The following is an 11,531-nucleotide window of genomic DNA, read 5'->3' on the forward strand; positions in this document are numbered from 1 at the left end:
AACCGAGAGTCGGAGACTGAGATGCTTGGACTTTGAACGATGACTTCATGGGTGTGCCTCGACTTCGTGTAATCAAAATACTTAGTCGGGTGTCTATCCAATTGAATTTAAAAAATAAATAAATAAATAAATAAATAAAAATGCAGAGATGCCTTAAGCGGATGGTGTCAAATAATGAATGGCCTTTGAGTGACCTCTGAGATGTCCCCTCCTTCATTATAAAAATACAAAAATTTAAAAACTACAAATTTCATCATTCAACTAAAAAACAATATTTTTTTCTAGCGAAAAAGGGGAAAAATAAAAATGTTAGGGGTCAAATTAGAAATATAAAATTTTGGGGGCCATCCAAATCGTTAAGCAGCAGAATCAAATCAAGCATGAATACTAGTACACTACAGCCTTCGGCCTTATATGTGCTTCTACCCGGCTACCCCAAACCAGGTTTGGGGAAAATAGGCCACTTCCACACTTAGGGTTTTCTCAGATCTGAATCAACCTAGAAAGTCAACTCTTTTTGGTTTTGTTAACTGGATTATGGTTTGTTCTTGATTTGAGTTGAAGCTGCGCTGCCAATGCAATTTGAATATAAGTTGCGGAATTTTTCGGATACCGGAAAAGTTGAACAACTCCGAGCGCCAATTCCCGGCCTTCATTATCATCAGTAATGTCTTGGGCTAGTCCGGAAGATATCCACCTCTCCACTTCTCTTGCCAGCTATCTTGACAGTCGGTTCTCTCTTTCCCTCTATTTCTTTTGCTAATTATCTAACTTTTAGGTTTATGAAGTTATGAATTTGTCTGGTTTAGTGAGTTAGTAACGTGATATGAATAAAGCTTCGGTCTTGTATCTGTGTTTAGATTTCGAACAATGTGTGTTTTGCTAATGGAATCTCGGAAAGTTCACATTTTTATGTTTGGTTTCTGATACTGATGCCTGGTTAACGCGTTTGTGTTGATAAAGTCTTCCATAGAATCTTAGAAAGTTCATGTTTTAATGTTTGGGTTTTGATACTGATTCCTGGTTAATCCTATACTGTAGATTCATCTTTTCTTGAGTATTCAAAACAGTGTTCGAAAACTTGGCATTGTGGTTTAGTAATGTTTATGAATTTTGTGCTTCTACTTCTTCATAGGTGGTTTCTTGTCTTGCCGAGTATTGCAGATGGTGTTAAGTGAATAAAAGTGATTACTTTGTGATTGACGGAGGACATTAGTTTCTGGGCTTGGCAAAAGAATTGATTTTGTCCAATGAAAATTTTGTTACTAGTTAAGGACATGTCTTTTGTTTGTTAGTTAGACGGTTAGACCTTCCATGCCTGTAAAAATGACTTCATTGATGGTGCTAAACAGACTATATTGTCTTCTACTAATTCATTTTTCTAACTAGTTATTAGGGTTTGCCATCTGTGTTTTTTAGACCTTAACTTAGTTTATATTCTTTTCCATTTTAGTGTGGCGTGGTGGAGCATTCCGAGTTTAATAATGCTATGTGTTCATTTAATGCTCGTATTTTTTTCACCATTCATGTGTCAATAAGAATTTTAACCTTGGTAGTCATGTAACTTGTACTGACACGTAACTCGTTATTGGACTTGATAAAGTAGTTTTTGCTTATTCTAGAAATTTCTGATTTCCCGTATATTGTCTTAACCATCACTTGTTTCCCAACAGAGAAACTTCTTGTGTTGCTGCGAGATAGTCGGAAGCTTTTGGGCACACTTAGATCTTTTGACCAATTTGGTAACGCTTCTTTTTCATTTATCCACTTTGAATTTGACTGAAAATGTTAGCCAATTGATGAAATTGTCCCCGTCTTTTTAGCAAATGCTGTTCTTGAAGGTGCATGTGAGCGGGTTATTGTTGGTGATCTCTATTGTGACATTCCATTAGGTCTATACATAATTCGTGGAGAGAATGTTGTGCTGATCGGCGAGCTGGTATATTATGTTTTCATGTACCGAGTTTTGTTTTTTATTCTTGCGTTGAATCTTAGTTTAACAAGCTTTCTGTGTTTGGTCAGGATTTGGATAAGGAGGAACTTCCACCACATATGACTCGCGTTTCAGAAGCAGAGATAAAAAGGGTATGATACTACCTATATATATATATCATGGTTGAAAAAATCGCTAGGCGCTCGGGGAGCGCCCAGGCGGGGATTAATTTTAAAATTTGTTTAAATATTAGGCGCCTAGGCGGGGATTAATTTTAGGCGCCCGTGTATTTTTTTTTATTTTTTTTTTTAAATTTGTTTAAATATTTTTAATTTTTAAAGACTAATAATTATAAATTATATAATAATTTAATAGTTAATACTAAAATATTAAGTGTTAACTTAAAAAATATCTAAAGTTTGTATAATTTAGGGTTATTTTGCTCAAAACGATGTTGTTTTGAGTGAAATGACCCATTAAAAAAAACAATAGTTAATCGACCGACTAGGCGGTCTAGTCGGCTAGTTGCCTAGACCACCATTTAAGATGATACACTAGGCGATCGGCCGGCGCTTAGCGCCTAGGTGGGGATTAATCAGCGCCTAGGTGGACTTTTGCAACATGTATATATATATATATATATGCACTAAAGTAGTGTAATCTTGCATCTGCCAAAATTAGGGATATTGCTGTAATGACTGTTTGTATTTCAAATTGTGAAGATAATAATCTAAAGCTTCTCTTTCAGCCTTGTAATATGGCTGTCTTATTCGTGTGTATTACTCATTCTTCAGGCACAAAAAGCAGAAAGAGAGGCTACCGATCTTAAAGGAACTATGAGAAAGAGGATGGAGTTCCTCGATATGGACTGATGTTTGTTTCCAGCACGAGAAATCTGGTTCTGCAGTTTGCACTCACGCCATGTCATCCGCAAATATTATCGCGGTTGCTGGGTGCTGCAAAATGTAACTAGGACCAGACGGTCAGGCATTCTCTACCGAGGTCGAGGCTCTGTTTCCCATTTACTTTTCGCCACATCATCTGCCCCTTACGAAGCCCATTGTCGTCATGTTTAAATTATACTCCCCGAGTGTTGCTAGGTTGAAGTCTACTTTTTTGTTACTAGACTAGATGAGTAAAGTATGGCTGCTGGAGATGGAATGGAGAGTTGCTCAAATTTATCTTGAAATCAAATTGTAGAATGACATCTTTGAGTGTTAGAGACCTTAATCTAGTGCTGTAATCAAATCTTATGCTCTGAATCCTTGAATTAAAGAAATGTTTCCAAAAATATTCACAATTGATTTGCTATATCTTCTGTTCTTCTTTATCCATTTGATAACTCAAAACACTAAGCATCCAATGTATCTCCTCCATCCCTGTCTGCAAGGCTTTTCCTGCTGAGAACATATACACCTTCTTCTTCACCTCAATCCAACTATGCCCTGCAATTTTCTTCAACCCCTTTGTCTTTGCTGAAACTCTAACATTTGCAGACTCATCCCATCTTCTACAGCCTGCATACAAGTTACAAAGCAACATGTAGCTCCCTGTCATCTCAGAATCAAGATTCAGAATTTCAGCAGCAGCCTTCTCTGCAACTTCTGTGTTTTTATGCATTCTACACGAGTTCAATAGCGCACCCCAAACACAGGCGTTGGGTTTCATCGGCATGTTTTGCACCATGTCGTGAGCCTCTTGCATCAATCCAGCTCGGCCCAGAAGATCGACCATACAAGCATAATGCTCCACCTGTGGTTCAATCCCAAATCGTGTCCTCATTTGATCAAAAAGTTTGCGCCCCTGACTAACGAGACCTGCATGGCCACATGCTGAGAGAATTGCCACCATAGAAACCTCGTCTGGTTTAAATCCAGCTTTAATCATCTGATCAAAGGTTTCCAGAGCACAATCACCATGGCCGTGCATTCCATAGCCTGAAATCATCATGTTCCACGAGAATAAATCCCGTTCTTCTACACTGTCAAACACTATTTTCCCATCCTTCAGACTACCACATTTCATGTACATGTTAATCAGTCCATTTCCTACCAATAAATCTACATGATCCCTTAGAACCTTAATTATAAAACCATGGATTTCTCTACCAAGACGCAACGCAGATATATCAGCACAAACTGATAAGACACTTGAAATAGTAACAGAATTGGCCATTACTCCCGCAAATTGCATTCTTTGAAAGAGTTCTAATGACTCCTTGTGTCGCCCCTTAGCAGCAAATGCCCCAATAACAGCACTCCAACTTACTACATTAGGTCTGATCATCGAATGCTCACCCAGCTTCTCTAACTGAGAAAATATGGCGAAGGCCTCATCACATAATCCAGATTCCGCATAGGAAGATATCAAAGAATTCCAGCTGACTATACTCCTTGAGTCCAGCCCAGAAAATAGATGCTCAGCTGCTTTGACACCACCATTTTTCCCATACAAACTTATAAGAGAGTTTATCACAATTGAGTGATTCTCAAAACCGCCTTTTATGACATATTCGTGTATCATCTCACCCTTGTCTGGTATGTTCATGGTAGCACAAACTGATATGAGTGCAGCAAGTGCTTCAGCAGTAATCTCAACTCCTATCCTTTTCATCTGAATATACAATCCCCAGAAATCTTCATGACGCCGGCATTTAGCATAACTCGACAACAATGATGTCCAAGTTACAGGATTCGGCTGCCAACCCTCGGATTCCATCCGCGAAAACATCTGACGAGCTCCATCACAATCAAAATTACGGGAAAACCCTGAAATAATGATATTCCAAGAAAGGTGAGTTCTTGTGGACATTTTATCAAACAATATATGAGCAATATCCATCCTCCCAACCTTTCCATACATGCTTAACAGTTCATTCACAGTATGAAGGTGATTCTGAAAACCCATCTGAATTACGTGGCAATGAACAACCTTGCACAGGTTGTAATCACCCAACATGCCACAAGCCCTCACAATCAATGGAAACCCAAAGGCGTCAGGCCAAATCCAAAACAAACGCATTTTGGCATAAATTTTAACAGCTTCTAAGAACTCTCCGTGGGTAACATTTGCCCGCAAGATCGAGTTCCAAAACAGTAAATTCGAAAAGCACTCAACCAGGGAGGTTTCAAACACCTTTCGGGCTTCATCGAGAAGCCCAAAGCCGGAATAGGCAGAAATGAGCCTAGCGACCAAGAAACCCGAGTTGGATGCGCCGGTGAGTATGATTTGGGAGTGGATTTGTTTGATTTGCTCAGCGCAGGCATTTAATTGCTGCAACAGGTTGTCGAAGAAGCCATGGAGTTCATTTTGGGCGCTTGAGTAAAGGATTGGTCTGACTAAACTTAACCCGGTATTGAGTGAAGGATTGTAAGAGGTAAAAGAACGCTGGAGAGTGAGAACTGAAGGGAGAGTAATGCGGTGCCTTGAAGCTAAAAAACAGCCATGGATCATTGCTCTCTGGTATACAGCTTCAACAAACACTCTTTTGGCTTGAACCAATATGTGCCTGTGATCCACATAACTGGAGAGTCTCGACCTTCTAAGTTCTAACCGGCAAATTATCGTGTGGACTGTGATCCATGTGTGAATCATGATCTAAAATGATGTTAATTGACAAATGATTATATTAAAGTAAATTAACATAAATTGCTCATAATCAACCTACTCAACTCTAAAAAGTCAATAGACTGCTCCTACTATAGAAGTCTAACTTTAAATTGTAATATTGTGATTGCCAAGACAACAACATGACTAACTTGGTTGAGGTTGTCTCGAAAAAATATTACGGAATACAATTTTGCTAATACTTTTTGTGGGACAAATAAATATGTTTTAGCAAAAATATACAAATTTATTCTTAATTGACTTTTTGTTTGTATTAAATTTCTACTAAAAATATTACATATATGAGTTTCGTATCCATCTTCTATGTGAAATGATCTTATGCGAGTTTTTACAATATAAAAATAGTGTAGTAGCATGGGTTCAATCCACAAGACATTGGTTTAGTTGACGAAAAGAATTGGTTAGGGCTTGTTTTTAGCAATATGATGAGGGTTCGATCTATGCTATACTTGAGGGATTTGATTTGGAATGAGCTCCTTGTGCATAAGTGTACAGTTTCGTCTTGAGCATTGGAGGAAGTTCATGAGGTCCAAATATAATCTGCAAATACGTAAAACATAGACTAAAAAAAAATAATAATGTCACACTTGTGTGCAATTGTGTCATGACTTGTATTCGTTAGACAGGTTGGATCGGACCAATATACAACTGTAATACTTATACTATCAAATGTAATACTAATTATGAATAAAGTGTTTGTTTCTTATAAAGAAAAACGTAATATTTTTGATAAAAAAAATGTAATAATTTTACATTTTAATGTAAAATTGTAGTAATTTTTTCATCAAAAAGTATTATATTTTCCCTTATAAGTAATGATTACTTATAAGGGAAAATATAATACTTTTGATGAAAATAATATTTGTTTTTGGTAAATTTACAAGATCTTTCTCTCCGTCCGTTTAACGGTCCGGGGTCTACGTCCGCTCCTGGAGGCACGGGAACTGGCCCAAGGGGACTCGTCACTTGCGGGAATTAAACCCGGGTTCTCCCAAAATTTCTCCCCACAAAGAGAGCTCACTTGCCACTTGAAATACCCCATTGGATTTGATGAAAAGAATATTATTATTACATTAAAATGTAAAAGTATTACATTTTTTCAAAAATATTTAATTTTCGTATATAAATAATAAATATTTTATTTATAATTTAATATTATATTTATTAGTATAAGTATTACATTTTTTGCTTCACAATCTTTGTTTCGTAAGACAAGTTTTTGCCTTAAAAAAATGAAAAAAAAAAAAAAAAAAACATGTGAAAGAGTTGGCGAAGAAATGTGAGTTAGGCGTTTATTGCGCGTTTCGTACGAGGTGGTTTCCTCCGTAGTCCAGTCTTCACTTTCCAAACACGACTCTTCTAGTCCTCCAATCCTAAACCAGTATCAGTATTAGTATTTAGTAAAATGTATTTTTCAAGAACATCCACATTGACTTTATGGACTTTATTAATTAATACGTATTATTAATCAATATTGTTGTCCTCTTTCTTCAATTCCTACGTACCTTCCCACATGTTGCACAAGCAACTGGATCTCCCTCAATTTTATTTCTCATCTCGCCGCTCCATCGCTTTCTCATTCTTCTGTTTTTCTTTCTTTAGAGTAATTCCATGAAAGTTTTTTTTTTTTTTTTTGCAGTGTCTCAAAGTCCCATATTTATTTGGAGGAGAGAGAAAAATGAGATAGAGAAGAATAACATCTCATTATAAAATTGGGATTTTATATTGGTAGGATGAAATTGTAATTTCATTCATACCAAACTTCATAAATTGGTTGGAAGGAATTGCAATCCAACGGTAAATGACTACTTTATCATTCGTACTATTGTTATACAATGACATTTTAATATTTATATTCACTTTTATCAAACAATGTAATTTAAATTATCGCTTAATTTTTTTCTCACCGAATTACAATTTTTTCTCCCTAATTTCCTCCGCCTAACCAAACGCATTGTCAATGGTTGTAGGAAAGGAAAAAATGGATAAAATGACACTACTATCCTTGATTATTATTATTATACCACTTCTTTCATACCCAATCCCAAATAATTATATTTATTCGTACCAAATAATGTAATTTGAATTCTTACTTTATTTTCATCTTATTATAATTCTTTTCTCCCCTATTTCATTATTTCCAACCAAACTCACTGTAAGTATTCTTACATGATATATATATATATATATATAGTGACGGAGTTGCCCTGGGGGAAGCTGCCCCCACTGCCATAAATATACAGCCCCAAAACGACGTCGTTTTGGGGCTGTATATGAATATATATATATATATATATATATATATATATATATATATATATATATATTCTTATTTTGTTGTTTAGATCGCAGTTCTCTGGCTCTCTCGCTTGTCCGCCTCGTCGCATCCTCACCCGCCGCTGCTTCTCTGGATTGACGACTCTCGTCCCTGCCTACCGGAGATCGCCGTCCAGCTCGCCGCCTTACCGGTCACCGGCAACACCACTCAGCGGCAGCGCCTCTCGTCTTCTCTTACTTCTCAGGTTCACATTTTGCCCTAATTTATCTTCTTTAACTTTTGCCCTAAATCCTAATTACTCTAATTTTATTTTAATCTTCTTAAGCTACGGTTTATTGAATTATTCTATTTCTCTAACATAATACATGAATTTGTTTATCAGTTTATGATTTATGGATTATAATTTATTGATTTATGAATGTTAATGTGAGTTGTGAGTTTGCGACTCCTGTAACTATGAGCAGTGAGCCAGTGAGCAGATTGGCAAAAATGCAGAAATAATTGGTTTTAGACATTTGTTAGAATTATTGGTAAATGGTATTGGTTTTAGACATTTAGCTTGTGATTTTGTGAACTTAGCTTTTAATTTATCCAATTTGTGGCATTGTAAATCAGTGAATATGTGAATGTTAGAATTCAGAATGTGAATTTGTTTAGTTTATGATATGATAGTGTTTTATTGGTTCAGTTATGGAAAAAATTTTCAAAAAAAAAAAGAAATCAACTTTTGAATTTAGTTTACCTTTGCTTCTTCGTCACCCCCTTCAAAAGAAATCATAGCTCCGTCACACCCCCCACCCCCCTCAAAAGAAATCCTAGCTCTGTTATACCCCCCCCCCCACACACACACACACATATATATAAGATAGAGGTTGTAGTAATATTTGTCATTATTTTTAGTCATTGATTTCTGAGTAATGTAGTGTTTTCAATCATTCTGTTAATAGTTATATTAAATTTAATGCTACTTTTTAAAAACAATAGTTGTTTTTTTTTTAAATAAAAAACAATAGTTGTTAGTTAGGCTAATAATAAAATTTCACATTGCATTTCTTTTTTTTTTTCCCCTCATATAATGTGCCGTTGAGTTACAATATTTATGCTTTTATAATATTATCGGGTCAAAATATAAGGGTCCGATGGATCTCGCCTTTAGGCAACAAATATAATTAAAGAATATAAGTGTGTTACCTGCATGAACAGTTTAATTAATCACAAGAGTTAAGTTTGAGAAAAAATACCAAGAATTGAGTCTTATCAACTGTAGTCCTCCTAAATTCCTCAGAGATGCTTTCTCGGGTCATGGGAAAGAAAGAATATGTCTGTGTTGAGGGGTAAGACATTAAAAAATTGACCAAGTAACTTATGCTCAAATGACATATAATAACTCTCTCATATGGGAGTTTATAAGATTGAGTCTAGTAGAGACAATATTTTGACTATTTGTGTTTCAACATCTTGGAGTCAATAGTACTAAGGAGTATTAAAAAAGTGGACACTTAATTTTGCATGCTTTCAAAAGAATGAATATTATAATGGCGGTTGTTGCATCGAGGCTAGCGAGGCAACTTCGTGGTTGCTGCCGCGGCAACTAAAACGTGCCGGAACAAGTCAAAAGATAAGAAATTTAAAAAAAAAGGTCATTCCTGGGCCCCACACCCCCAACTTATTGCATGCAATTTTCAACAATCAAACCAAAGCCCGGCAGCTGGCCACACCTCATCGCCCAAATATATTCCCTCCATCTATCCGCCATTTCTGCAACCTCACCTAGCTCCCACTTTTACTTTTCGCAGCATCCCAACAATACCTCCGATCAGCTTCCTCGTACCTCGTAATCATGTCCGCACCGGCACCGGAGAAGAAGTCCAACTTCGTCCGCACTTGCAACCTCTTGGGCCAGTATCTCCACGGCAAAGTTAGCCTCAGAGATCTCAGCCTTGGAATCGGTACATACAATCTCCATCTCTTTCGATCTTTTCTTGTGTTTTTTTTTCCTTGTACAACGTTGTATTGTATGATCGATGTAGTGTAGAAGTAATTCAAGGTTTGTGCTTTTTCAGGAAAACCCGATGAGTCTCGTGATACTGCGACAATGGATTTTCTGGGCAATCTGGGAAAATCAACCCAGGAGGGAGAGGCGCCCTGCAAAACTGCCCAGTTGACTATATTTTACTCCGGCAAACTCGTGGTGTTTGATGATTTTCCGGCGGACAAAGCCAGGGCGGTTATGTTATTGGCTAGCAGGGGAAGCCCTCAGAGCAGTTGCGCCGTCTTTCCGGCCGCCACCGACGATAACATCAACCGCACTACCGCCGCCGCCGCCGATCCTCCACCGCTTCCATTGCAGCACGCCGAAACTAATGCCTCTGGTAATCCATCATTCTCTTGTCTTTACCTCAAAATCAGCAAATAATATATAAACATAAATGTGCAATCCAACTATTGAGATGGAACACATGCTTTCAGTATAGAAGGATGGGTTTTGATATATAAAGTTTTCTGTTACAGATTTGCCCATCGCTAGAAGATCATCGCTTCATCGATTCCTGGAGAAGAGGAAGGACAGGTAATTAATTAACCACATATCTTCATCAATTTTACCTTTGACGACAAATGTTTAAGATTTTCAATGTTCGTTAGTTAAGATCAATAGTTAATTTTGTTTGTTTGATGTGATTTATACAGGGCAATTGCAAGAGCACCATACCAAGTCCATAACCACCACTCTGCCATGCCTTCATCCTCCAAGAATCACCCTTCTTCTTCTTCCAACAATGGCGATGAGGATCATTCATCTTCCAATTCTGGGAATGAGCTGCTAGATCTCAACTTCAAGTTATAATTATATTATTAATCACCTGAACTGTTCTTCTAGCGGTTGAATATAGAATATGTAGTTAATAGTTTTAGCTGCATGTGACTTCCTATTAAACTTGACTTTGGCCTTCTCAAAGCCACCTAACAAAGCCTCATTTCTTTGACTGTGTTTTAGTTCATCATTCAACAATTAATTAATGTATTTTGGACAGCACTTTGCTTCTTAATTGGATCAGTATGGTACAGGCTTAAAGGTGTCCCATACAATTAGGGTCTGCTCAAGACACCTCGTGGTCTAACAAAACAAATACTATAATCCAAAGCTTTAGCTTTATACAACATGGTGTTACGTGGGTACTGGGTACAAAGATGTTAGTGTAGCCGGATGTACTTTGTTTTAGTGCATCGACCAATAATTAATGTATTTTTTGTTTTTTTTTCAACACCGGCGTTGTGTTGGTTTAGGTACAAAGATGTTATTGTAGCTGGTTGTACTGAACACGTAACATCACTCTTGACTATAGTGATTTTTGTTGTTTGATCATTTAAAATCTATCAGTTTTGATATAAGGCAATATGAATAATGGTACAAACTTCAATCCGGTTTTGTAACTTTATCTTATGTATGTATAAGCATATTATTCTGATATTAGTGCGAATATGCAGATAATGTCACGTGATAAAACTCTTATATTCTAATGAATATATACATATGCGGTTGATGAATTCCCTTAAATAGGAAAATAAAAAAGATGCCTCAATTATAGAGAATAGAGAAGACAAGTAAAGATTGATGCTTGAAAACTTGGGAATATGTTTATCTTGTTTGCTGCAACATAATATCCACATGTACTAAATTTTCAGATTTTACAA

At 36.7% G+C, this 11,531-nt stretch overlaps 3 protein-coding genes across 3 annotated transcripts; 2 read left to right on the forward strand and 1 right to left on the reverse strand.

Moving 5' to 3' along the window:
* Positions 1-417: 417 nt before the first annotated feature.
* LOC116022681 (sm-like protein LSM1B) lies at positions 418-3,224 on the forward strand. Its single transcript, XM_031263497.1, has 5 exons — positions 418-728; positions 1,674-1,742; positions 1,824-1,939; positions 2,023-2,085; positions 2,728-3,224. The coding sequence occupies exons 1-5, from the start codon at positions 668-670 to the stop codon at positions 2,803-2,805; spliced, it is 387 nt and encodes a 128-aa protein (XP_031119357.1). The 5' UTR covers positions 418-667; the 3' UTR covers positions 2,806-3,224.
* LOC116022679 (putative pentatricopeptide repeat-containing protein At1g17630) lies at positions 3,090-5,461 on the reverse strand. The gene has a single exon (XM_031263496.1). The coding sequence runs from the start codon at positions 5,384-5,386 to the stop codon at positions 3,242-3,244; it is 2,145 nt and encodes a 714-aa protein (XP_031119356.1). The 5' UTR covers positions 5,387-5,461; the 3' UTR covers positions 3,090-3,241.
* A 4,076-nt stretch (positions 5,462-9,537) lies between these two features.
* Positions 9,538-11,218, forward strand: LOC116021910 (protein TIFY 10b-like). The gene is made up of 4 exons (XM_031262434.1): positions 9,538-9,787; positions 9,902-10,210; positions 10,350-10,407; positions 10,527-11,218. The coding sequence occupies exons 1-4, from the start codon at positions 9,679-9,681 to the stop codon at positions 10,681-10,683; spliced, it is 633 nt and encodes a 210-aa protein (XP_031118294.1). The 5' UTR covers positions 9,538-9,678; the 3' UTR covers positions 10,684-11,218.
* Positions 11,219-11,531: the final 313 nt, after the last annotated feature.

This window comes from Ipomoea triloba, chromosome 6 (genome assembly GCF_003576645.1).
Source record: "Ipomoea triloba cultivar NCNSP0323 chromosome 6, ASM357664v1".
Taxonomy (NCBI): domain Eukaryota; kingdom Viridiplantae; phylum Streptophyta; class Magnoliopsida; order Solanales; family Convolvulaceae; genus Ipomoea; species Ipomoea triloba.

Excerpts from the sequence above, each read along its gene's own strand:
- LOC116022681 (XM_031263497.1), top strand. The coding sequence starts at position 668 with ATGTCTTGGGCTAGTCCGGAAGATATCCACCTCTCCACTTCTCTTGCC. Across the intron at positions 729-1,673 it reads TCTTGCCAGCTATCTTGACA|AGAAACTTCTTGTGTTGCTG; the intron begins GTCGGTTCTCTC and ends GTTTCCCAACAG. Across the intron at positions 1,743-1,823 it reads TAGATCTTTTGACCAATTTG|CAAATGCTGTTCTTGAAGGT; the intron begins GTAACGCTTCTT and ends CCGTCTTTTTAG.
- LOC116022679 (XM_031263496.1), bottom strand. The coding sequence starts at position 5,386 with ATGATCCATGGCTGTTTTTTAGCTTCAAGGCACCGCATTACTCTCCCT.
- LOC116021910 (XM_031262434.1), top strand. The coding sequence starts at position 9,679 with ATGTCCGCACCGGCACCGGAGAAGAAGTCCAACTTCGTCCGCACTTGC. Across the intron at positions 9,788-9,901 it reads AGATCTCAGCCTTGGAATCG|GAAAACCCGATGAGTCTCGT; the intron begins GTACATACAATC and ends GTGCTTTTTCAG. Across the intron at positions 10,408-10,526 it reads CTGGAGAAGAGGAAGGACAG|GGCAATTGCAAGAGCACCAT; the intron begins GTAATTAATTAA and ends TGATTTATACAG.